General features: G+C 53.2%; 1 protein-coding gene across 1 annotated transcript; it reads left to right on the top strand.

Moving 5' to 3' along the window:
- The first annotated feature begins 121 nt into the window (after positions 1–121).
- CIDEA (cell death inducing DFFA like effector a) lies at positions 122–18,602 on the top strand. The gene is made up of 5 exons (XM_040995077.1): positions 122–183; positions 9,904–10,048; positions 11,332–11,478; positions 16,246–16,424; positions 18,045–18,602. Exons 1-5 carry the CDS (start codon positions 146–148, stop codon positions 18,190–18,192), a joined length of 657 nt encoding a protein of 218 aa, XP_040851011.1. The 5' UTR covers positions 122–145; the 3' UTR covers positions 18,193–18,602.
- The last annotated feature ends 7,996 nt before the right edge of the window (positions 18,603–26,598 follow it).

Raw genomic sequence — 26,598 nt, 5'->3', positions numbered from 1 at the left:
GCGCAAAGCCGAGGTTCCAGCCAGGCTGGCGGCGGGCAGGCCGAACCGGGGCGGGACGGGACTGGGAGGGGCCGGCGGCAACGCTTTAAGAGGAGGCGCGGGCGGGCGCAGACTGCGCGCCCAGCCTGCCAGGAGGTCCCGCGCCATGGAGGTCGCCCGCGACTACGCCGGAGTCCTCTTCAGGCAAGTGCCGTGCTCCCGGACCCCCGGCAGCGCCCGCGTACCCCACGTACCTGTCCTCTATGTCCTGCCTTTTCCTGCGCCTAGCGTCCCCCTTAGGCCCTCAAAGCCCAGCGACCGAGTTCTCAATTCCCTGAGAACTTCCTGCGCCCCCGCGTTCCCGTGTGCCCGGATCCCACGCACGCACTCAGTAACGCAGCGTGCACCCACGCTCGCCGGCCGGTGCCAGCCCCGCGCCTACTTCCAGCCTCCAGCAGGTGCCCGGGTGTGGCACTCCTGAGGTGCGTGGGCGTCCGCCGAGCCAGGTGGCGGTGATGAGGGAGGGAGTGCCACCTCCAGTGCCACTGTCACGGCCGCTTGTGCAAGCCAGGATCCCATCTCCGGAAGACTGATCCGGTTTGCAGACGCGGCAGAGCTTTCTGGGATCCTTGGGTCGTGAGCTGAGCTGGGGGTAATCTCAGGTCCTGACCCCTCCTGCTGTGCCCACCCAGGTTTCTAAGGTGAGGTTTGGTGCTGGCTGGGGGGTGTGAGGCGGGGGTGCAGTACGCCTCCATGTCTCTTCTTCTGAATCCAGTAACGCTGCCCAGATGAGGGACCAGAGGCCACTGACCTTCCCTCGGCTCTAATGGCCTTGTGGCGCCACATTCATGTTCTTCTCTGGGTAATTTTCACATCCAGACAGAGCTAAACCGGTATTGGTAAAAATCCTTAAGGTGGACCAGTGGTTGTGGCTTTATGGATATAAGGTGCGGGGGAAGGCAGACGGAAGTCGTGTTTCTCCAAAAATTAACAAAGTGCTTGGGCACGGATGAGCCGCCCTGGGTGAGCTCTAAGGCGCAGGTTCTCAGCCGCCAGGGTGCTGCAAAGAGGAAAAATCAGGTAACAAAACCAGTGGCGCCAGGCTTCTGAGCTGTAGGAAATCCCCCAGCTTAGAAAAATCAGCTGTGGACATGGAAAGGGGGGTGTGTGTTTGTTTGTTATTTTTTTTAAATTATATTTTTGACAATCTTTACATAGTTAATTGGGGTAAAAAGGTTCAAGGGCTATAGGAAAGTGGGTAAGATTATTATTTCCATATTGTTTCCTTCATGTTTAAAGGGGGGTATTAAGGGAGAAGGCCCACCCAATTTCCCACCCACCCACCCCAGGTCCCGCATGTAGGGCATGCTCCAAGGGTCTTGCTCAAGTGGTTTTGATAGTTCACCAGTTATAAATTGCTGCCAATCTTGCCACTCCAAGCACTGTGAGGTCTTTGAAGAATCCACTGATTGACATAGTCCCTCATAGAGTCTCCGTTTGAAGGGGGGTATTTGTGGGGCCCGCTACTTGCAGAGCGATACTTCCCAGCCACGGGTCCACTGATTCGATCCCCAAATGTTCCCAGTGTTTAGGGCTGGATGCGGTAGAATCCAGAGGCTTGGAACTCTGTACAGGGCTTTCTAGGGGTGACGGGAACCTTGAGCCGTCACTGCTGTCTCGCAGGGTCTGTGTTAGCGGGAAGCTGGAGTTGGGAGCCATAACCAGGTATGGAACGTAGGGTACAAACTCTTAACCACTTGGTAAAATGCCAGTAGCTCTACTGGCATCTTAGAAAGGCAGGGTCCTGGGTTCTTCTGTGTCTTTCTTCCTCTCTCCAGTTGCACCAGCCACGCAGCGTCACTCCCAAGCAGCAGGCTCTCGCACCTGCTCTTCGGGTCCTTCCTGCACCTCGAAGCAGGACTGCTGCTGTCCGGAGCACACTGACCAGTCACAGGTCTGCCCAGCTCAGGGGAAGGGATAACTCCCCGGGCTCTACCATGGCTGGGGAGGGGAGGTCGCTCCCCAGGGTCAAGTGTCCAGTAGAAGTGGCTGGCCTCTGTGGTACTGGCAGATCAGAAAAGGCCACTCCTCTCCCAGTCACACTCCTAGGGAAACCAAAAAAACAAGCTAAAAAAAAAAAAAAGAATTGTGCTTCCAGACACAAGCTCCAGATTCCAGCCGGAGTTTCTGGAATCTATTTCCAGATTCAGCTGTCGATCCTGTCCGGGGATGTAAGACTTTGTCTTTGCTGCTTCCTCAGGAGCCTGTTGGGGCTCAAGAGTCAAAGGCCGTACAGGAGACCATTTGGTAGTTCTGGGGTCCCTGGCTGCTGCCTCCTTACTCTCTCCTTACTGACCACCGGCTATCCTGTGCCGTCACTCTTGTGTGTCAATAGCTGCACTGTTCCGAGGAGGAGAATCAATCAGTACGCACGATGGACAAAAAAAGTAGAGACTTGTCAGCACTTAGAGAATCATAAACTGGCTGTTGGGCTATCAGCTGTCATTCCCAGAGCCAAGTCCCTGGACGCCCAAGGACTGCCCCAGAGGTGTTCATCGCCATGGACACAGTCGCCTTTGTCCTAGTGACTGGCTGATGGCCCTCTGGCCAAACGCTGACGGCGTCATGGGGCTGATAGTATACGCTGTGCTTCGGGCACAGTAGCTGCTTCTGTCACCGTCCTCGCCATCTTTGCTTTAACCCCAGGCTTTGTACAGCTGCTGTTTCCGTACAAATCTGAGCCATCTTCTGGGTTAATAGGATAAGGAATTGGGTTTTCTGCTTTTTTTTTTTTTTTTTTTTTGAATCTCAGCTCTGATTTTAGGGGCATTTCAGTGGCTTTCTGATGATTGGCTAATCCCTCTTTTGATACTGAGTGTTTTTGAGAGCCTGGTGTGGACACTGCCCTGAGCTTGACTGGTCCTTGTCACGGTAGGCCCACGTGCAACACAGAAGTATCCTGACCTTGTGTGGGATGATGGGGCACTGTGGCCAGCTGGGCTGCTCCTACAACTGACGGCAGAGAAGAAATTCACATTGCATAAGGTGTTACAGGTCATCTAGGAGCCATTTAAAGTATACAGGAGGGTGTGCAATGTTATATTGCCTATATTGCATGTTGTATATATGCAGATTTGGGTACACCCCTATGTTCCATCACAGGACCCCCCACTCTCTGCCAGGGACACTGTGTTTTCTCTTCGACCAAGACCTGACTCCTGGGCCTGCGTTTATCCTGCAGTACCCTCAGAAGAAGCCTCGACCCACAGCTTGAAGCTGGCTTTTTCTCTGATCCGTGGGGGTTCAGTTTGTGCAAGTGGAGACAAGCTCGTGTCCGTTCACTGTCACTGTGTGTCTTCCTGCTCGGTGCCACACACTCCGCCCGCTGTCCTCAGGCGGAAAGCAACACAAAGACCCCACTGTCCGCCCTCCCTCCTGGGAGACAGGCAGCGTCACAGCTTGCCCGAGTGTTCCGTGAAGTTGGGACGCTGCTCCTGGTTTGTGGCCTCGCTGTGTGCGCCCTTTCCTTGTTTGTTTCCCTCTGGCCGAGCTGTTTTCCTTCCTGTTTCATAGGATTGTCTGTCCCCGCGTTCACAGGAACTCGGCAGCAGCTGTCACTCCCTTGTGACAGCTCTGAGAACAGGACCCGGAGCCCTCTCAGTGACGACACACGAGGGCCCTGCAAAAACTCCGTAGATGACTGAAGCCGAAAGATACTGATTCTAGTGCCCAAATATGAAACCCAAAATCCACATAGCTTTTTCTCAGCATGTATTTTCCTCCAATGTTTTAGAAGATTCTTCTTGTGCCTGGGTTTTGAATGACTTTGTGTCAAACTTAAAAAAAAATAGATTTGTTTTATTATTTTTGTTTGAAAGGCAGGGCTATCCACATAGAGAGAGAGAGAGAGAGAGAGAGAGAGAGAGAGAGAGAGACAGAGAGAGGGCTCTTCCACCTACTGGTTCGCTCCCCAAAGGGTTGCCACTGGCAGAACTAGGCTGATCGAAAGCCAGGAGACAAGAGCTTACTCTGGGTCTCCCACGTGGGTGCAGGGCTGAGGGACTTGGGCCATCCTTTGCTGCTTTCTCACGCACGTTAAGAGGGAGTTGGATTGGAAGTGAAGCAGCTGGGACTTGAACCAGTACCCATATGGGATGCTACCACCACAGGCAGAGGCCCAATCGACTACGCCACTCTGCTTGTCTCCAGAATATACACTGATGTCCGTTTTCATGAATCTCATTATCACGTGGGGCAGAAAATAGCAACACACCATGGGTATTTTGCTGATGGCTGGTGTTTATCAATCAATCCTTCTATCCAGAGGGTTAGAAGTGAATTGTATTAACATTCTGTTCACTTAGCTGGAACAGAGTACTCGGGCAGTAGTTTTAAAATAGGCCTGGTGTGCCTAGAGGATCGTTTAGCCCTTTGTTTTAGTACATACGAGGTAGTCGTGACCTTACGGAACTGGACCCGTCAGTCACCATATCCCTTGGTGCAGTGCTTGGTTTAACGTTCCTGTCTTCCGTGTGGCTTCCGTGTACTGCATGGCTGCCTCTCCAGCAGGGATCCGGTTCTCGGTTAGGCAATGCCACGGGCAGGAGAAACAATAGGTCATGTGTCTTTTTTTTTATAATCAGTGATGGCTATCTAGAAGGCGAGGCAGGGAGGACCAGAGTGATTGCCAGTGCTTACCTTGGGCGAGTGAAGAGGCAGCAGGACTCGGTTAATCATCTGTGTTAGGTCACTGGGGCATCGGTCCTTGGGAAGGGGTGAGTGGCTGGGTCCAATGAGGAGGTGGTGGGGCCGCCACCGGCTCGGTCAGAGCTGCCCTCTTGGCCACCCGAGGCTGGAACTAACATTCAAAAACACGACTGCTTCGTTTTCTGGTGCCTCTGATGTCATCGTAGTCTCTTACCCAGAAAACAGATGGTGTGCTGTGGTGGATGAGATGCTGTGTGAGTGCAAACGGGGTTGCCTCATTGAGAAGGTTCTAGACGGCCTCATACATGGCGGCAGTGACTGCCTGCTTTGGAGGAGAAGAAAGGCTCCTATCGGTGAAGTCCAGCATTCTCCCAAATTGAGGAAGACCTCACGTGATGGAGCGGGCACCATGCTAAGAAAGCAAGCGCTGCTTCAAGCGCTTGCTAACTTTAGTAACTTCTCTACTTCCGTAAGACTTCTCTCATAAGCTGTTAGGCAGGCACAGGTGTGCAAAAGGGGCTGTCATGTTTGTCTGTCTCTCCTCCCCATAGGGACCTCAGCAGCTGCTTTCCTGCTGTGACTGGAGACCAGCCTAGGTTCTCAGTGCGCCTGCTCCAGAGGGCCACCAGGGACGGGAGCGGGGTTGACATGTCCCAGGCATTAGCTGAGCAGCCTGCGCACAGCATTGCCCCATATTGTGTAACCGAGCAGCCTGGTACAACACCCTAGAATCCAGGCAAAGGTTCAGCAACTGGGCCAGTCCCATGGCTGCCTCAGGCACTACCAGGGCTCCCAGCTTGTTCTGATGGGTGGCCCCAGGAGGGACCCAGACCCCCTAACAAACACATTGCAGTTACCATGGCCTGTCTGGAAACATTGTACATGACTGCATAAAAGGGGGAAAGGTCTGGGGGCTGCGAGCTGTAGTGTACTTTCAACCCTAGGAGAGCTCCTCTGGTTTTCACACAGGCATGGATGGCTTGGGACTTGAAGTTCAGAGGGTGGATGGCCCTGGACCCACTAACACCAACAACAACTGTAATAATAATATTAGTATTAGTCCTGGCTTTGAACTGACCTAAGGTCATGACCTGTCTCTTTGCTTTACTACCTGGATGGCCTTGAGAAGCCTCTGTGAGCCTCAAGCATTCACATCTGTGAAATGGGACAACACTTTAGCCTAAGGATGTGCTGCTCATTTTCTTGGCCCCAGCAAGTGTTCACACACACGTGGTTCCGAGGTGATGTTGGATGAATATACTTCAGACCATATTCTTGTTAACAGCTTGGGTTCTGATTCTGGAATATCATTTTTTTCCCGCTTAAGTGTAGGGAGAAGTCACAGACAAGCTACATACGAAGAACCTCCGAATACTGGCAAGTTTTTTGAGAGCCCATCCATTTGTAGGGCTGCAGGTTAGAGACAGTGCCATTTCGAAGCCAGGTGTGTCATACTAAAGCTAGACCTTACAGAGTCTGAGACCAAAAAACCTTATCCACAAGGAATGCCAGTCAAGGTGGAAATTAAAACATACATAAATGACAGAAGAGGGGGTGGGGGATGACCTCCGGCCGCCGGGGCAGGTATTTCATCTAGATGTCTCAGAAACGTGGTATATGAGACCTGGCTGCGTAAGGCAGGAAGGTCCCTGACCCCAAAGCATCCTGAGATTCATAGATGTGACTGAGTGTGATTTGCAGGGCAGGGGTGGGGGGATATACTTATAGACGGACGTACCATCTTGGGCAGTCAGAAGGTGTTCACTTGCCACAACAGACAGAGGTAGCCTGTGGCCGGAGTGTTACCCAGATCTGCTCAAGAAATAGTACTAGGTCAGGCATCACTTAAGGGAGTTGGTAGGCTGCCTTACCAGTTTGATTTATCCCACCCGCGTGGCATGATTCGTAGGGGCCCCCTGGTGGACAAGACTGGGACCACACCCAGATGAGTTCAGTCAATGCAAATTGGATCCCTACCCTGGGCAAAGTTAAGGATGGATGTTCAGCATCGGCAATGAACCTTGCTACAAAGATTATCCTCAAAACAGTGAAGCCCTTTGTTTCATCTCGTGAAGATACCTGCATGAGTATTCATCCAATGGCCAAGCACTGAGCACCAGAACAGGTGGTTGCTGGCACAGGTGCTAGTCCCAGGGAGGACCACATGACGGGATGAAAAGGGCACCTGTGGGACACACAGGTGGCAGTGCCCAGCGGTGAGTAATGCCTGAGACCTTGCCCCCTTGGTTGCCACGTCCACAATCGTTGGCATCATGCTCGGTAGGTGTCCGAACGCCTGGGCTGCCTCCTACACTTGATCTTGGACAAAAGGCCGAGAAGCGATTGGGCTGCCTCCTGAGGCCAGCAGCCAGGTGCCTCTTTCCCTCGGGGAAATTATTTTCCAATGGATTGCATGCTCTTTGGGGTTAAAAGCCTGCAGCACTGTGTCAGAGGTCGTTGTGGGCTTCTTGCTGTCAGAGCTCTGTATACCCGCCCGTCTGAATTCTTGGCACTCAGCAGCCGTGTCACCACTCTGGGCAATGATGGCTGCTGCGGGGAATGAACTCTGTGCCAGCCTGGCTCGGGACAGCCTCCTGCCCCGAGACCCCTCCTCTGTGGACTGTCCGCAGGGGCCCTGAGCCTGTTCACACACACGTGTGTGTGTGTTAGACAACTAAAGCTTCCTGTTGACAATTCACATCTGTGCACATTTTATGATTATTATTTTCTTGTGGAGAACCAAAATGAAATAAGCAAAAGCTGTTGATTTTTTTCCCCCAAGAAAACTATCTTATTTTGATTTTCCCATGATTGGTTTTCTGTGTTTATGTTAATGTTCTTTTAAAAAAAATTTTTTCAGGCCCTGCGGCGTGGCCTAGTGGCTAAAGTCCTTGCCTTGTACGCGCCAGGATCCCATATGGGCACCGGTTCTGATCCCGGCAGCTCCACTTCCCACCCAGCTCCCTGCTTGTGGCCTGGGAAAGCAGTCGAGGATGGCCCAGGGCTTTGGGACCCTACACCGTGTGGGAGACCCGGAAGAGGTTCCTGGTTCGTGGCTTCAGATTGGTGCAGTGCCGGCCATTGCAGGCACTTGGGAAGTGAATCAGCGGACAGAAGATCTTCCTCTCTGTCTCTCCTCCTCTCTGTATATCTGACTTTGTAATAAAAATAAATAAATCTTTTAAAAAAATTTTTTTATTGGAAAGGCAGATCTACAGAGAGGAGAGACAGAAAGATCTATCTGATGGTTCACTCCACAAGTGACTGCAATGCCTAGAGCTGAGCTGACCCGAAACCAGGAGCCAGGAGCTTCTCTTGGGTCTCCTGTGCAGGTGCAGGATCCCATCCTTGACTGCTTTCCCTGAGCACAAGCAGAGAACTGGATGGGAAGTGAAACAGCCAGGATACGATTCAGCACCCATATGGGATTCCAACGGATGCAAGAAGAATTCAGCCACTAGGCTATTGCTCCGGGTCCATTCATATTCTTTTTCTTCTGTGTTTATTTGAGAAGCAGATACAGACAGCTGCAATGACAGCTGCCCTCCGCTCCTCAAATGTCTGCGATGGCTAGGGGTGGGCGAGGCCGAAGCCGAGTGCCAGAAATTCCATCTGCATCTCCCACGTGGGGGGGAACAAGGACCCAAAGGTTTGAACTCTTGCCTTCCGCCTCCCGGAGTCTGCATCACAGGAAGCCAGTCAGGGATTGAGCCCAGGTTCCTGAGCCCAGGTTCTCCAGTGTGAGAGCAGAGAGTCCTAACAGCGTCCTACCTGCTCTCAGGCATTTTTGAATTGTCGAGTCTTCTAAAACGGATACAGATCTACCTTGATTAGCATCTGTGACCCAGTTCTTAGGAAAAGGGAAAGTTAAGATTTTTGATTGACTTACCTTCGTTCCAGACGTTGATGATTAATTACCCACTTTCGTAGAGGAAAAGAGTGACCCATCCCGGACGAGCCCCGCCCCCCTGAAAAAAGAAAAGAGTGACCCTGCGTGTGTGACGTGCTAAGCACCTTAGCCTAGCTTAGGGCATCACCTGTAATATTTTTTTTTAAAGATTTATTTTTATTATTTTTTCATTGGAAAGGCAGATATACAGAGAGGAGAGACAGAGAGGAAGATCTTCCGTCCGATGATTCACTCCCCAAGTGAGCGCAACGGGCCGATAGTATGCCGATCTGAAGCCAGGAGCCTCTTCCGGGTCTCCCACGCGGGTGCAGGTTCCCAAAGCTTTGGGCCGTCCTCGACTGCTTTCCCAGGCCACAGGCAGGGAGCTGGAAGGGAAGCGGGGCTGCCGGGATTAGAACCGGCGCCCATATGGGATCCCGGGCGTGCAAGGCGAGGACCTTTAACCACTTGCGCCACCGCGCCGGGCCCCACCTGTAATATTAATCCCCGGGAAGGCATGCACGGGCTGCAAAGGGCATGTGACAGGAGCCTAAGGTTCTCTCCCTTTGAGGGATTCTAGGAGCAGAGAGGACAGAGCTTCTCTTGTGCTTGGCTTATCCCAAGTTCATCTCAGAAACTCGGCTGATTCCAGGAGTGGCCAGTGTCCGGCTTCTGTAGTGATCTGGCTTAGTGTGTGTACAGGCACCCGTTTATGCATCTGTGTGTCTACTTCCTTGCCTCTCCTAGCTGAAAGAAATTATTTTCATGGATTTTTTTTTTAAGCTCTAAAACCCATCCATGATTGTGAGGATGATAACTCTTATTTGTTGTTGAAGCTTGATGCCCTTACATTCCCTCTCTAACGGTTTCAAGGACTCTGAATGTTCTGGCTAGAGATAAAGATGGTTTTGTTTTTTTAATTCAGTGTGATTTCTTCCTCTGTGTGAGTGTAGATCTGTAGCTGACATAGAGCGTGCTAAGCTGCATACAAGAGATTTACAAGTTCATGGAAAGGGGCATTAACAGATCACAGGTGTGGGACCAGAGCTGAGGCATTGCACATTAAGCCTGTGCCTGCAGTGCCGGCATCCCATGTAGGCACTGGTTCAAGTCCTGGCTACTCTGCTGTGATCCTGTGCCTTATTAACATGCCTGAAAAAGCAACGGAAGATGGCCCCAAGTACTCGGATCCTTGCACCCATGTGGGAAACCTAGAAGCTCCTGGCTCCTGGCTTCAGCCTTGCCCAGCGCTGCCTGTCAAATAAAGGAGCTGAAATGCTGTTTTCAAGTGATGTCAGAGATGGTATGTCTTCTGTCTCCGTGTACAGGCCCCTGACGTTTGTGGGATCACAGACAAAGAAGGTGCTCCTCACGCCACTCATGCATTCAACGCGGCCCTTCCGCGTCTCCAACCATGACCGCAGCAGCCGGCGCGGGGTGATGGCCAGCAGCCTGAAAGAGCTCATCAGCAAGGTACCTCCAGTCCCCGGGTGTGGCCAGTCAGCTTTAGGTTACGGAGACCCCGATGGAATGGGCCTGGACCTAGAACGGTGCCCTGGCCCACGCGGTGAGGAGGCGTCCCAGACGCCCAGTGAAGGGTGACTCAGACAGCTGACGCCCCCAGAGGGGAGCAGCGCGTGGGCAGTCAGCAGTGGCCGGGCCTGGGGAAGCCCTTGAGGCTGAGGCGCCTCCGCCCATCCCCTGGGCAGGACGCCACCTGTCGTTATCCAAGTACGGACGAGCTCAGAGTGCTGCAGGGAGAGCCTTGCTCATGGCTCTTCAGGAGATAGGCCCTTTACAAATCTTAGCTTCTCTCTGCCTTTTTCTTTCTCCATCACTCTGCCTGTCAAATACGTCAATCTTTTTTTAAAAAAATTAATCTTCACTTCTCTTTGAGCATAGACTGCCTTGAATTTATAATTCAGGTCTAGCCGGGGCGGCTATTTTGGCCTCGCAGGCCACCACTGACAGTAGGCGTCGGTGAGTGTCTAGTTCCAACTTGCAGTGCTACATCGCCGCCCCTGGGAGACTGGTGGTGGCTTGAAGGATTGGGCCCCTGCCACCCACCTGAGTCCACAGCTTCTGGCCTTGGCCTAGCCCCAGCTGTTGCTCCTGACTCAGCTTGTTGCTGCTGTGGTCCTTGGGAGGCAGTGGTGATGGCTGAGATGGTCTGGGTCCTGCCACCCAGGTGGGAAGCCTGAATCCAGTTTCTGGGTCTCGTCCTAGCCATTGCTGGGGAGTGAATCAATGAATGAAGGCTCTCTCTCTCTCTCTCATGCATATTGTATAAATTTAAAAAAAAAAAAAAAGAGTGATTATTTTTACTTGGAATTCAGAGTTAAAGAGAAAAGAGAGATAGGCCTTCCGTGTGCTGGCTCATTCCCCAAATGGCTGCAATGAGCAGAGTTGGCCTGGTCCAAAATTGGGCTCCGGGAGCTTCTTCTGGGCTTTCCGTGTGGGTGGTACAGGGGCTCAAAGACTTGAGCCATCCTCCACTGCTTTCCCAGATCAGAAGCAGAGAGCTGGGTCAAAAGTATTGCAGTATTACAGCATTGCGATTGCGACTGGACCTGACACCCCCTGTGGGATGCCAGTGCCACAGAGAGAATTAGCTACACTGGCCCTGCATTTTGTGTAAGTTTTATGCAAGTCAGCCAGCGAGCGCTTCAGACAATGGCAGCTTAAGTGTCACTGGGGGAGTGGTCCAGTGGGAACTCGTCACCTCAGCCCATTTCTCTGTCGCACTGCGAGTCTAGACCCTGGAGGCTCTGGTCATCACCACTGGACTGGTCACGCTCGTGCTGGAGGAAGATGGCACTGTGGTGGACACGGAGGAGTTCTTCCAGACCCTCGGGGACAACACGCACTTCATGATCTTGGAGAAGGGACAGAAGTGGACGCCGGTAAGAACCAGCATGGTTCCCAGTAGCCACTGCACACGCAGCGCTCTTGTAGAAGCAGCCTTGCTCACTGCTTGGCTGGTACTGTAGCTGTTCACCTCAAAGGGATCTTTGTAAGTGTTTCCAGGAACCGTACTATCTCCACGAACTTGGGCCAAATGGCTGTAGACAAAGGATTCTGAGGAACTAGGCGTTAGCTAGGAAGTGGCCACAGGTGCTGTGACAGCCTCATGGTGCCGAACAAGACTTAGGGAGAGTTAGACTCAGGGAGAGTCCAACCCCGTGGAGGGGAGCCACACCATCATTGGCAAAACAAGTCAAACGCAGAGGCTGCAATAAGCATGAGGATTTTATTGAGCCATCCCCTGACTTACCTGGGAGGCGAAAGCGGGACCGTTATCTGACCCTAATACTTGCGGCAATCCGTACCGGGGAAAAATGGATGAAAGGGCACCCACAGGATCAGCTTCAAGAGATTCGTGGGAAATGGAATGAAACGAAGAGCTTATTTGGGCACAGAAAAGTTTTGAACCTGGAGTTGAAGCTTTCCTCTATGTTTTTCCATGACCATTCCAAGGCCCCTGGTACCTTACAGTGATGTCACTGCCATCTAGTGGACAGATGCCAGAGGTGCTGCTGACTTTCTTGACAGACCGCCCCCTAGACCACACACATGTCGCGCCACGGGGCAGTGGTGCCAGGTTTGAGATGCTGTAAGTGATAGGTAATTTTCATATTAGGAATGAAAATGATCCGGATATTTTGCACGGTGGTTGGGACCTCTCTTGGGAGGCCTGCATCCTGAAGGGGAGAGTTTGAGCCATGGCTCTGCCCGAGTCTAGCTTTCTGCTGGTGCACCTGTTGGAGGCATGGGATAAGGGCTCAGGTGCTTAGTCCCTTGTCCTGGGCTGAGTTCCTGCTTCTGGCCTCCTCCTGACCTCCGCCTGGCCTCCGCCTGGCCTCCGCCTGGCCCACACCAGCTATTGTGGGCATTACGGGGAGACAGCCAGTAGACAGAAATTCTCTGCCTTTCAAATAGATCATTTTAGAAAGAAATTAGAACTATTTGAGATATTCAAAAGTGTGTTTCATTTTATTGCAGATACTAGCTGAACACAGATAAGCCATGTATGTTAGGATGAGTGGCTAGTTTCCAAAAACGAATGAGGGATGTTTTTACGCTTTTGTGAATCTCGCCAAAGCCCAGGTGAACAGCAGCCACACTGTCCCCTCGGCTTCCCTGACTGACCCCCTGTCGTGGATCCTCTCCTGGGGTGCCTCCAGGCAGCCTGTCCCGCCACAGTCACGCACCTGGGAGGAGCATGAGGGCACCCGCGGCCTTGCCAGAGGACAGGCTATCCCTACTCACCAAGCAGTGGCTGCCAAGGGGCTGAGGGCTGGGTGGAGACCCGAGGGATGCCAGCAGCATCCAGTCTGCTGATCTGTCTTGCAGGTGGAGTGCATCCCTTTCCCTAGGATGATTCTGTGATTCCAGCCGCTGATCATCTAAAAAAATACGAATTCACTAGATTATGCCTTAGGAAATTGTTACTTGTGAGAACAGAAAGAGTAAATTACCTTTTAGTGATTATTTAAAAAAAAAAATAGTGTCAACCCTTCACTTCCCTCAAAGAGTCTCCAGACCCCTAGGTGTCTCTACATTTTGCCAGCCTCTGTGTTAAGCCATTTGTAGGCCTTTCACAAGCATTAGCAGCACCACGTGTGAGATACACGTGCACTGGGTCTGGCACAGTGGCATAGTAGGCGAAGCCTCTGCCTTGCATGCACTGGCTTCCCATATGGGCTCCGTTTATGTCTCAGCTGCTCCACTTCTGAGCCAGCTCTCTGCTAATGACCCAGGAAAGCAGCGGGGGGATGGCCCAAACCTTTGGGACCCTGCACCCATGTGGAAAACCCAGAAGAGACTCCTGGCTCCTGGCATCGGTCCAACCCTGGCTCTGGCAGTTACAGCCATTTGGAGAGGGAACCAGCAGATGGAAGATTTCTCTTTCTCTCTGATAAATAGAATAAATATGCATATATATATATACATATTGAAAAAGAGAAATTGGCGTATACCGAGAACTGAGACAGCCAGGGAGCAGTGTTGGGTGCAGACGGCCTCTTCCGGGGTGGGCGGGACAATGGGGCAGGGCGGGGGAGAGGTGCGGACGGGTCCTCGCGATGTGGATCTCGGCCTTGCACCTCTGTGTGTCTTGATCTTATTTCTCCATCTTTGTGTGTCTCCTGTATGTGAAGATATCCCCAAGTGTGTCTCGGACAAGAGCCTGCAGGCAGGAATCAGGGACCAGGCCACTGTTCCTGCAGTCGCGGCATGTGGGGGACCCCCTGCACGCTGCAGTGTGTCCAGGGCCCAGTGGGAGTGACCACCCCCACCCACGCGCAGCGGGAGGCAACATCTGTGCTAAAGCCAGGAGCCTGAAACCTTTTCCAGGCCTCCCATATGGGTGCAGGGGCCCAAGGATTTGGCCCATCCTCCTCTGCTTTTGGCCATAAGCAGAGAGGCGGATTAGAAGTTGAGCAGTTGGGACTTGAACCAGCACTGATGTGGTGGAATGCCAGCACTGTAGGCAGCAGCTTAACGCACTGTGCCACAGTGTCCCTGGCGCTCTGAGGGCATCTTAATTCAGATCTGAGACTACAAGAAATGCCCCCAGGAGAGTCAGGGAAAAGCTTTCAAAAGCTGAAAACGAAAGTGGGGCCATGAGAAGGGCCGTGCCAGGAACAGGGGTGAGAATTCCCCCACTCCATGCACGTGAGGTTTCACAGTGAGGTGTGCTCAGTGAGCAAGGGTTAGCGCCCTATCCAGGCCTCAGCGCCCCTCATACATCCGCCCTGAGCAGCTGCGACAACCTGCAGGACTGTCCTGGGCAACAGAAGCAGAGATAAAGCAGCCAGGCTGTTCCTGGCACTTCCAGGGACTTCCAGGGACTGTGCGCTTCTGTCCCAGCCATGTTTGCTTGCTTAAGACAATGCACTTGACCTTCGCTGTCCCAGCTACCCTCAGCCCCAGAGGCTCGTGAGATGCAGGAACTCTAGGGTCTGAACTTATGTTTGATAATTTTTACATAGTTGATTAGGGTGCGAAGGGTCAAGGGCTGGAGGAAAGTGGGTGAGACCATTGTTTTCACATTCTCTTTTTTCCTTCCTGTACCTGGGGAGGGGAGGGGGAGATAAGGGGAGAAGCCACACCCAGCCTCCCACCCATCCCAGGGTCCCCAATGTGGGGCCTGCTCTGAGGGTCCCGCTCAAGTGGTTTGGACAGTTCAACAGTTTTCTGTATTGCTGCCGATCTTGCCATTCCAATCACGATGAAATCTCTCCAGAATCCACTGGCTAGCATAGTTTGCCTCAGAGTCTCCGTTTGCCCCTCACCGCCAACACTTGGCTGGGGTAGTTGATCGACTTGTTCTGTCCTCCATCCTCTGTCATGGTAGCAGGTGTCCTCTGCAGGCTCCAGTGGACTGCCATATCCTCCATGTGCATCTGCATATTCTGTCCACTGCTCCGTCAAAGCCACTGAGGAGGCCCAGCTCCGACACATGCAGTCCACAGTCAGACCATAGAACTTGCAGTTTCCTCCATGGTTGGAATCCTGAGTCCAGCAGTTGAGTTGTGAGGATTCCCACAGAAACTTCCTCTGAGGTGATCCCAGACCTGATTCCTGTATGTGCATGCCGGTACAGGGTCTGGCACAGCTGGTTGCCCACATCGGCCTACACACACACTGTTAGTGCAATTGCTGGGTCAGTTGTCTCCAGCCTTGTCTTCTACGCAAACCAATGGGTGTTGCTGTCCAGCCCGATCCTGCCCACCACACACTCAGGCTTCATGCAAACCAGTGGGAGTTGTAGCCTAGTAAGAGCAACCCGCAATAGCCCGCACCAAATCTGCCCCCTGTCCTGGTTCCCATGCTTGCCAGTATGTACAGCAGACTGGTCCAGCCTGTCCCACATCCCAGTCAGCTCTCATACGTGTCAATGGGCATTGAAGCCTAGTTCCCACTACCTGACACCTGTTGGCACTCTGGCTGCCCACAAACCCGGGACTTCCCCCCATCTAGTAGCAGTGGATGGAGAGCTAGGATCCCCAGCAAGAAGCCTGGACGGGCAGAGGTTGCCCCAGTCACAGCCACCTGGCTGGGGGATCCAGACATCCGCGCTGCTGCTCAGACGTACCTGGACTCGGCTGAATTTGAATGGACACTGACACCCAGGGGAATAGCTTTGCTTCTTCATGCAGAGTTATTCGTGGAGAAGATGCTGTGTCCCCCATGGTGGCGGCAGATTGGAGCAAGCAGGCCTGCCCTGACATCTCCCTGCAATTTCTACCAGGGCATTTGTGGGGAAACTGGGGTCCCCCGGAAGCCCTGGTATGTGAGCATCGTATTCTGGCATTTTCTGTCCTGAAGCCACTTGGAAACCGTGCTGCCTGCTTCAGTAAGGCTGTGTGTGATGTGGCTCCCCAGGGTGCTACCTGACCAGGGATGGCCTCCAGAAGCAGGGTGAGTCTCCACCTGTCAAAGCCCAGCCCCTTCCCGCGTCTCTGAGCCAGGAGCAGATGGGGGCACCTGTGGCCACGGTGGCTGTGTACGTACCTGAGGCAGGTAGACGTGTTACTCAGATGGTGAGCAGCTTGGCTCCCAGGCCGACGTTTAGAGGAGTCTGATGGTAGCACAGTGTGAATTAGGAAGTTGGGGGTCCCAGCCGTGCAGGTTCCTGACATGTGTCCCTGCTGTCGCTGTTACAGGGCAAGTACCTTCCAGCTTGTCAGCAGCCCAAGAAGTCAGGAATAGCCCGGGTCACCTTCGACTTGTACAAGCTCAGCCCCAAGGACTTCATCGGCTGCCTCAACGTGAAGGCCACCATGTATGAGATGTACTCCGTATCCTATGACATCCGCTGCACGGGGTTGAAGGCCGTGCTGAGGTACCAAGCCACCTGGGGAAGGCTGGGAGGGGAGGAAGGGCCAACTTCAGGAGTCAGAAACCGCTGCAGGGGCAGGCACAGGTGGCTCGTCCCAAGCTGGCGCCTCTGTGCCCAAGGCCCAGGCGACAGGTTCTCCGGCCGCCCTTGGGGGCATCTGTCTTAAAGTTGTTCCACTCTTAGGTCCAAGGCTGGTTTCAGAAAGTCTTAAGCCCAAACCTGTTTGCTTTTGCTCTGGTGGTTGTTTAAGTGGAAATGCAAGCTGCACATATGTCAACCTCTGTTGACTTTGCAAGTTACCTGGCTGGAAACCTGGGAGGGGAGCAACTGAAAATGAATGAGACCACTGGCAAAGTTTATTTCCAGGGTTCCAGTTTTTATACGCTCAGCGAAACACTAGTTCAGACACAACTCTAACTAAGGTCACCTCTGTAAGCAGGAGTTCAAGGAAAGCTAACAGGTGCCTTGATCAAAGCACTATTGAAATGGGGAATCGAGAAGGACCACTGTCTGTCCTTGGTTAGCTGGCTAGATGGAGCACAGATGTTCCCCCTGTATCAAGGAAAGCCGGAAGACACTTCCTAGGATGCACTGGGGGCAAGGTGCACTCTGGGCGAGGGGCCCTTCACCTGTTCCTGGAGCCTGTTCTCAACAGGAACTCACAGACACCTGTCACCCCAGCTTATCTTGTTGGATGCATTCCGACACATAATGACCATGGAGGAGGACCAAGTTGCAGTTGAGGGCAAGAGCTGTGTATTTAAAGACCTTCATTCTACAGCATGGGCAGGAATGGCAGAACACACATCACAGCCAGCAGGCTCCTGATCCTCCACGCACGCCCTCGCACACCCTTCTTACTACTGTGGACTTCAGTCACGCTGCAGTGAGGCCAGGGCATGCTCCGTCCCCCCCGCAGGCCGGGGGACTACCACCCCCGAGGTTGGGCCTGACATGTGGCTACACACCTTAAACGGTAGAAAGTGCGAGGAAGACCATGCCCCCCTCCGTGCCCTGAACAAATTCTGGGCAATTTTAAAATGAGAAGGTTGCTTCCCAGTGCACTATGATTGGCACCACGCTCCCCTGCTTGTAGGCTCCTGGTAACTTCACCTGGCTCCTTTTGAAAGCTGATTTTTAGTAGAGAGAAGGCTGGAGGCGGATGGGGCAGGAAGGCTTAGAGACTCATTGGTGGCCCTTGCCCGGCTCCCTGCACGGCCTGGGCTGGGGCTGCCCGCTGTTCTTAGGGCCGGCTAGTTCCCTCTTTCTGCTGACTGGATAAGGGCAGCTCTGTGCTGGCCCCACACAGTCCCAGGAGGGGACAGGCCCGCCCTACCCCACCCCAATCCCCAGGTTCCACTTGTCAGGCCCCTGAGCCACGGTCACTGTCAGAGGTTAGAATCTCCGTATTCCCACAAGAATAACTTTGTGCTGAGCTGGGAGGAAATAGGTTTGCCACTGGATGTTTGAAGCGAGACAGGAGAAAGGCGATGTGGAACAGTCCTGCTGCTGGGCTCGCTCTGGCCGCGCTGCGCCTCTGCGCTCGTGCCCTTTGCGCTGGGGGGCTGCAGGCTGCCGCTCTCTGCTCCTGGAGCCTTACACCTGCACGTCTCACTCTTGCAGGAGCCTGCTGCGGTTTCTGTCCTACACCACCCAGGTGACCGGCCAGTTCCTCATCTACATGGGCTCCTACATGCTCCGCCTGCTGGGTGAGACGGAAGAGCCGCTGGCTCGGAAGGCCCACTCCAGGGGCCGCTTCAACTGCGGATAAGCGGCGCGCGGGCGCCGAGATGGAGTCGCCGCCTCTCACCCGCTGGTCCTTGAAGATGCTTTCATGTCACCTACTCCCACCTCCCCGCGTGTCTCAAGAGCTGCTGGTCACGGCGGTCCGGGGCTGGGGCCAAGTGAAGGAAGGGCGCCGGGTGGTCTGAGATGGAGGCTACAGCCTGGAAGGGAAGGCGGGGGAGGGGGCCCCTCTTGGGGGTCATGGCAAGGGACTAGGCGGCAGCTGCCTCAGGCTTGTTGGGTTTCTTCTCACCTGCTCTAATAAATCTGTGCCGAGGATCACTGCATCTTGTGTAATCCTCCCAGCATCTCCACCGCCTGCTAAAATGGCCAACACGTGCCCGCGCTGTGGCATAGCAGGTAAAGCCGCACATGGCACCCCCGTGTAGGTGCCTGTTCGTGTCCTGGATGACCCACATCCCTCCCAGCTCCCTGCTAATGCATTTGGGAGACCCAGAGAAGCTCCTGGCTTTGGCCTGGCACATCCCCAGTGCTTTGGGAAGTGAGCCAGCAGATAAAACATGTCTCGGTCTCTAACTCTGCTTCTCGAATAAATAAAAATCTGAAAGGGCATGTAAAAGCAAACTCCTAGAACTCTTCTGTTAGCAGGTGCAGAGGCTGTAATATATGTGTTGGTACTTGGTGTTACAAAAAACGAACAGTGTGTGTGTGTGTGTGTGTGTGTGTGTGTCCTTAAAGGCAGGTCGCAGGAACCCTAAGGTATAAGGTACTAATGGTCTGTGAGCAGCACACCCAGTCACATTTTCTTTAAAAAAAAAAACAAAAAAAAACTTTATTTATTTTTATTGGGAAGTCAGATATACGGAGAGGGAGATCTTTTGCATTGATTTGAAAGGTAGACACCGAGAAAGCCAAGATCCCTCTTGGCTGCTCACTCCCCAAATGCCCGCGTTGGCCATGGCTGGGCCAGACCAAAGCCAGGTGCTGGGAACCCACTGCAGGGACCCTCTCACTTAAGCCATTAGCAGGAGACTGTGTTCGGGAGCAGAGGCCGGACCCAAACCCAGAAACTCCAGTGTGGGACCTGGGTATCCTAAAACTGGGTGAAACCTTAAGCTTGGCGCGTGCCCGAGGTTCCCCATGTGGCCAGGAGAGGGAGCTCTGGCCCAGGGAGGAGCTGTCAGGTACTTTTGTGGGGGGCGTCTGTCTCCAGTTAGACCTGCCTCCTGCAGGAGTCGGGTTCCACCCCACCAGCCCCTGCAACAGAGATCTCTGCTTTACATCCCATTGCATCATGGCTGTGCCCTGGGCCACAGCCTATCCTGAAATCGCAGTGGCCCATACACCATAGCCTGGAGGTGGGGAGGGGTACACCCCATTGCAAGGATTCCCAGGTTCAATTCCCAGCTCTGGCTCCAGACTCCAGCGTCCTGCCCCTGTGGAGACTTTGAGAAGCAGCAGAGACGTGCTTGTTCCTGGCACCCTCGGCATGACCACTTGCTAGCTCCCAGCTTTGAACCTCCAGTCACTGTTGGCATTTGTTGGAGTGAACCAGATGGTGGAGGCTCTCTTTTCTGTTTCTCTGTGTGGGCATCTCTGCCTCCCAAATCTATAATTATTTTGTAAGAGGCTTTTTCCTCCCAAGAAATGTCCCAAAGCCCCTTCCCTTTCCTAGCCGTCAGCTGCAGCTGAGCACAAAGACACCTTGCAGCCGCTGGAGAAAAAGAAACCCCTGCTCTCCCGCAACCCCATCCCCGCCCCGGGCCCCCGGTGTCCGAGTTTGACTCCAAACAGAAGGAACGGGGTGTCCAAGGGACCTTCCTGAAAACCCTTCGTTCTGTGGGTTTATCCAGCGAGCAACCGCTGCGTGGCCCCTTCCCCCTGCGCAGCCGCTGCTTTGCAGCCCGCCCCGTCCGGCGCCTGGTCCGGTTTCCTGTCTAGGGCGCTGGTCCCCACCCCCGCTCCGGGCTAAGTCACTGTGGCGGTGACAAGCAGGGTAGGACCGTGGCCCCAGGGAGGGAAGGTCGACCGCCCTCCATTGTGGCCAGTCGGAGCCCTGGACCGGGCATCCGATCTCTGGATCGCTCGCTGCAACGCCTCCCCTACCCCTGGCCTTGCGTCACTTCCCAGGAACTGGGAAGTGGCTGCCTGGCTTCCAAAAAAGGAATTTTCACTCCGGTGTTGCCTGATCCTGTTGACTCAGCCGCAGCTCTGGCTCAGCGGGCCTCAGACCAGCCCTGGACCTTCTCACTGAAATCCAGACGGTGGGAAGACAGGGTCTGTGGCCGACAAAAAGTGTGAACTCTTGGCTCTGGCTGCCTCCTCCGTATCCCAAGTTCTGGGGGACCACAGGGAGCTAGGGAACCCCTGAGCGAGCAGAGACTTTATCTTCTGCTGTCTCCAGGGCCCCCATTTACTGGGGCGACCAAATGGAGCAGCATCTGGGACAGAATCCTCCAGGTAGGCCTGTGGGGAGGGGAGAGGGAGCTGTGAGCACCCAGCTGTGGCGCCTGCACCAGTTCAGCAGCGGAGCGGATGGTACAGTCATCAAAGGCTTCCTTTGTCCCGGCCCAGTCCAACCTACCCCAGTTACTGAAAGGGCTGAGGCAGGTGCGGCCTGCTCCTGCCCCTTTCTTTCTTGGCTGGTCTGGCTTCAGCCACTAGCTCAGAGAGGCTCTTTTGTGGCTGGTGTGTCTAGGTCGGGCGACAGTGGGTGCTGCAGGTTTTTGGGAGGACTGCCAGCATCCAGGCTGGTAGCCACATCCTTGCAGGCGGGCTGGTGTCATTTGCCAGGATTGCTGTGTCATAGGTCCCTGGTGGGGCTAGCACAGGGGGGAGCGGTTGCAAGGTGCTCCCTCGGGAAGTGCTCCTTGGGGCTTAGGGTTTGTAACACCGCCGAGGCCTGCACACCACCTCTTCCAGGCGCACAAACACAGCTTCGTGCCTGTCAGGGCACAACCCACTGACACAAACAGGTGCTGGTAGGTCTCAGGGAGCGCCTGCTGCTCTGAGCACGGGCAGAATGTAGACCTGGTGTGCACTGAGGACCTTGGAGCAGAGTAGGGCAGGGCAGGGTAGGATGAATTGGATGGGAGAGGATGGGACAGGACAGACTAGGATAAGATAGGATAATCAGGTTAGGATGGGCTAAAATGGGATAGGGTAGGGATAGAATGGAATGGAGTGGAATGGAAAGTTGAGTATCCTGAAAGCCATTGCTTTATGGCCAAGACAGACCCTGGGTGAAATCACACAGCTGGCACCCTTCTCTTGTCCAGTCTCTTTCCTCAGTTGTGCAGTCTAGACCCAGCTCAGGTGGCTCAGGAATTCCATTCCCAGACAGATCTTCTTGGCACAGATTTGGAAGTGGAACCAGCGGAGGACTTGATCTGCCAGCTGCTCATTTCCTCCCTGCTCCCCCGCCCCCCGCCGCCCTTTTTTTAACCTTAACTTAGCACTTCTCACCTACTTTTACAGCTAGGGGTGTGACAGCACATTTGTTTCATTCACAATTTGGGGCACGGATTTTTTTTCTCAAAGAGCCTAGTAATCTCAGTTATTTGATACACTGAGAATTCTCGTCTCTAAGCAAGCACGCGTGACTTCTCCATGGTCCGTCTGAGTTGCTGGCATCACTCCTCTTCAATGCTGGGACTGTTATTAAGGAAAATAAAGGTGACTTTAGCACATATGCCGAGGTCTCACATCAGTCAGTCTGAGAACGGAGATGTTCATGAGGTGACTGACAGGTGGGTAGTGCATACATGATGGATACGCTGGACAAAGGCGTGATTCATGTCCTGGGTCGGTCACAGCAAAAACTTCATTATGCTGTTAATGACCCCAAGCAATTTAACTTGCATGAGTTGCTTTTGTAATTTTCCATGTGCTATTTTGGAATGCAAAAGCCAGGAGTATCTTCTGGGTCTTACACATGGGTATAATGTCCCAAGGCTTTGGGCCATTCTCTGCTTCTTCCCAAGGCCACAAGCAGGGAGCTGGATGGAAAGCTGAGTGCCTGGGACATGAACCGCATTCCATACGGGATGCTGGCACTTTCAGGCAGAGAATTAGTCAATTGAACCATCACACTGGCCACAAAATGAAAATGTTTTGTGAAGATTTGGGAATTATAAAGTATAATCTAGTTGAGATGCTAGCACTCTAATTTTATAAGCAAAAAAAAATGAGTTATAAAAGATGGCAAATTCACCAAAGTGATTAGATATCTTAACACCTCTGAGCCAGGCACAAGGCGGTAACCTAGTGGCTAAAGTCTCATCTTGGATTTGCCCAGGATCCCATATGGGCACCAGTTCTAATCCCGGCTGCTCCACTTTCCATCCAGCTCTCTGCCTGTGGCCCAGGGAGTCATTAGAGGATGGCCCAAAGCCTTGGGACCCTGAAGCCACATGGGAGACCCAGAAGAAGCTCCAGGATCCTGGCTATGGATTGGCTCAGCTCCGGCCATTGCAGCCACTTGGGGAAGTGAACCAGCAGATGGAAGATCTTTCTGTCTCTCTGCTCTATAAATCTACCATTCCAATAGAATTATAGAAATACACACACATTGAGATATCAGCTCCAGGAGAATGGTGGGTTTTTTCCCCCTATTGATTGTTTACAGTTACCTGTGGTTAGATTAAAGAGTAAAAATGAAGTATAATAACGTTTTTAATTATTTCAAGCTCCCGGACCATGAAACTTGGCCAGGAGAGATATGTGAAGCTCCGTGGCTTGAAAATAAGAATTAGGGCCCGGCGCGGTGGCACAGTGGTTAAGGTCCTCGCCTTGCACGCCCGGGATCCCATATGGGTGCCGGTTCTAATCCCGGCAGCCCCGCTTCCCTTCCAGCTCCCTGCCTGTGGCCTGGGAAAGCAGTGGAGGACGGCCCAAAGCTTTGGGACCCTGCCCCCGCGTGGGAGACCCGGAAGAGGCTCCTGACTTCAGGTTGGCATAGCATCAGCCGTTGCGCTCACTTGGGGAGTGAATCATCGGACGGAAGATCTTCCTCTCTGTCTCTCCTTTCTGTATATCCGCCTTTCCAATAAAAATAATAAAAAAAATAAATCTTAAAAAAAAAGAAAATAAGAATTAATTGGGTGCAACAAAACCCATCAACTGTTTCTATACTTTTGTTTGAACTCCTTTTGTATATTGTAGCAAGTGTTCTCATTCACATGCTGTCACTCCACTGTTCTCATACAAATGATATCCAGTCAGGTATACAAAAGGTAGCCATTCGGTTGTTCTCGCTGCCTTTCTAGGGTCACAGTGTCCTCCTACAGCAGGTGGCATAGGGGTGCACTTTCAAATAGAAAAAATGAAGTGAGTATGGATCAGCTTCTTCCTTGCTTCTCTTGGAGGGAAGCAACTGGAAAGTGCATGGGTTATGCTAAGGCTCTACCTGCTGTTAGGGCCAGGAGGCCTCCAGGATGCTGGAGGAAGGCTGTGTGACCACCCCACGTGTCGGCTTTGGCAAATAGGCAGACCCACCTGAGCCTGCACACACTTGGGCCACACACTTCTGCCGGAGCTGCGGAGTGAGACGTGGAACAGGTACAAGTCCAACCTGCAGCCTAGAAACCAGACCGGAGGACCTGCGGCCTGGGGCAGAGCCACCAGCTGAGCGGGTAGCCCCAGGCACAAAACAGCACCTGTCCTCTGCATTCCGAATGACTGGAGCCGTGTCACCCGTCACCGTGTCACCGTGTCACCCATCACTGTGCAGGTCAAGTATCAAGCACAGCCCCCAGACCCAGAGTCCACTGCTTATCCCAGTGGTCCTGAGTGGTCTTGGATAACATCGCTGCCAAGTGCTGTAGCCTGGCCAACGTCCCCACAGCACACTTCCTGTCTAGTAAGTGAGACGAGCGTACCCTTCTTAGAAGAACAGTCCGTGTTTTTTTGGGTAAAATTGACTGTGAGGCCTACAGCACAGGTGGATCCAGATAGCTCTCATGTCCCTTGAAAGCCCCCCGAAAGAGAACAACTCATAGGCCAGAATGAATGACGCACAGGAAAAACAACGTGGTCATGAAGGCGGGGCCTCTTGTTCTGCTCGTCTGAGTCAGGAGGGGAACCCTACAGGAGGAGCCGCTGAGGTTAGCAAGCAGCATCATTGGGCCTTGGGCGGAGGAGGGGCTGCTCCTGACCTTGCACCTGCAGCTGCCCCAACATCTGTCTCAGGCACTCTGCGACCCTGGTGGTGGTAGGCGGTATTGGGAGGGGCAATGGCACACACACACATACTCAGACACACACACACATACTCAGACACACACACACACACAGCTCTTCCATCTGTTGGTTCACTCCAATCTGAAGCCAAGAACCAGGAGCCTCCTCTGGGTACCAGTTCATATCCCAGCTGTTATTCCACTTCTGATCCAACTCTCTGCGTATGACCTGGGATAGCAGAAGATGATGGCCCACATCCTTGGGAATCCTGCACCCACTTGAGAGATCCAAAGGAAGCTCCTGGCTCTTGGCTTCACAATAGGCTCAGCTTCAGCCATGTGGCCATTTGGGAAATGAACCAGCAAATGGAAGATCTTTCTCTTCTTTTCTCTCTCAATTCAGTGTTTCAAATAAAGATAAATAAATCTTTAAAAACATAAATAAATAACTTTTTTGGGTCTGGTGCGGTAGCCTAGAAGCTAAAGTCCTCACTTTGCATGTGCTGGGATCCCAAATGGGCACCAGTTCATGTCCTGGCTACTCCTCTTCCCATCCAACCCCCTGCCTGTGGCCGGGAAAAGCAGTAGAGGACGGCCCAAAGCCTTGGGATGTTGTACCTGCGTGGGAGACCCAGAAGAAGCTCTTGGCTCCTGGCTTTGGACTGACTCAGCTCTGGCCATTGTGGCCACTTGGGGAGTGAACCAGCAGATGGGGGATCTTTCTGTCTCTGCTCCTCTCAGTGAATCTGACTTTCCAATAAAAATAAATACTTTTAAAAGATTTTATTGGAGCTCCATTGGGATATAGCAAGGAAAGCTGCCATCTCAGCATCCCATATGGGCATCAGTTTGAGTTCTGCTGCTTCACTTCCTGTCTAGCTCCCTGCTAGTGCGCCTGGGAAAGCAGTGGAAGGTAACCCAGGAGCTTCTACCCCTGTGTTTGCCCACATGAGAGACCTGGCTGCAGTTCCCTGCTCTTCAAACCAGCCCAGCATCTGAGGCCACTTACTGAATGAACCAGTAGATGGGACATTCTCTTTGTCCCTCCCTCTGTCTAATTCTAACAATAAATCTTTAAGAGATTTTGTTTGAAAAGAAGATGTATTTATTTATTTGAAGGCCAAAGAGGTAGCGAGAGAGATCTTTAATGCACTGGTTCACTTCTCCAACGCTGCAACAACTGGGGCGAAGGCAGAAGCCAGCAGCTCCACCCGTGTCTCCCACGTGGGTACAGGGGCCCATGGACTTGGGCCATCCTCTGCTGCTTTCCCAGGCGCATGCGCGGAGAGCTGGCTTGGCGGAAGATTGGAGAAATCACCACTTCAATATGGGATGCCTGTGACGAATAGTTTTTCACTTGCTGGCTTTTTGTTTATTTGTAATGCATCCTCCCTCCCACGGGATTGGGAGTGAAGAAGCAAATCTTTCCTTTAAGCAGACTTGTGCCTGCGGGAGCCCTGGGGGAGGGCGGGTTAGGAAGTTTCTGGCCTGAAACACTCACCTGACCATCAGGATCCATCAAAGACCCCCCCGCCAGAGCCCAGAGCTTCCTGGAGGTGCATCTCAGCTAAGGCCTTGGTCTGTTGACAAATAGTAGGTTGAACGGTATTTGAATCAGCCTAAATGAGCTGGTCCCTGCATTTGACCCACACCGCACTCCCCACCGCCCTGCCCCTGGCCTCAGCACATTCAAATGGGCAAGGAAGCCAGACCCCAATCTGAATGTGTTGATGGCACTTTTGGCATCCCAGCCCCATTTCCAGCCTCGCTGAATCCACGGTCCACAGCGGGGCGAGGCATCCTCAGCTGTCTGGGCATCACCACCTGCTATGGCCTTGCTGGCCTGTTGCTGCCTGAATCAGAAACAGACGGTCGCATAAAAATAGGCTGTGAGCCCTTGAGGGGCCAGCTCTCCAGTTGTTATTCTGAGCGGAAGGTAGGGGCGCATGTGCAGGAGAGCCTCGCGCTGGACCAGCCACCCCAGGGCACCTGCAGCCTAGCTGGTGGAGGCACTGACCCAGTCAGGGTGCCTTGGAAGGGCCTGGCCAGGAGCTGGGGAAGAAAGTTCATCCAAGAAACAGCTTGATGAGCTTCCCTGGCAGAATTCTCCACCCTGCACCCATGGCTCCTCCTCCTATGCTGCCGGCCAACGCCACTGCAATTGCCAAGGGTGGCATTGCCCTGGGCCAAGTGCACAGAGCCAAAATCGTCTGTGATTTAAGGTACTGGTCCTAAATGTGTGACTCGGGCCA

This window comes from Ochotona curzoniae, unplaced genomic scaffold (assembly GCF_017591425.1).
Source record: "Ochotona curzoniae isolate NIBS_2020 unplaced genomic scaffold, NIBS_Ocur_1.0 contig_908, whole genome shotgun sequence".
NCBI classification, from domain to species: Eukaryota; Metazoa; Chordata; class Mammalia; order Lagomorpha; family Ochotonidae; genus Ochotona; species Ochotona curzoniae.
Note: the sequence above shows the minus strand (reverse complement) of the source record. Positions and strands in the feature narration are given on the sequence as shown.

Bases quoted from the DNA above. Each gene is read 5' to 3' on its own strand.
- CIDEA (XM_040995077.1), top strand. From the start codon at position 146: ATGGAGGTCGCCCGCGACTACGCCGGAGTCCTCTTCAG. The intron at 10,049-11,331 runs GTACCTCCAGTC...CTGCGAGTCTAG, and splicing joins TGAAAGAGCTCATCAGCAAG to ACCCTGGAGGCTCTGGTCAT. The intron at 11,479-16,245 runs GTAAGAACCAGC...TCGCTGTTACAG, and splicing joins AGGGACAGAAGTGGACGCCG to GGCAAGTACCTTCCAGCTTG.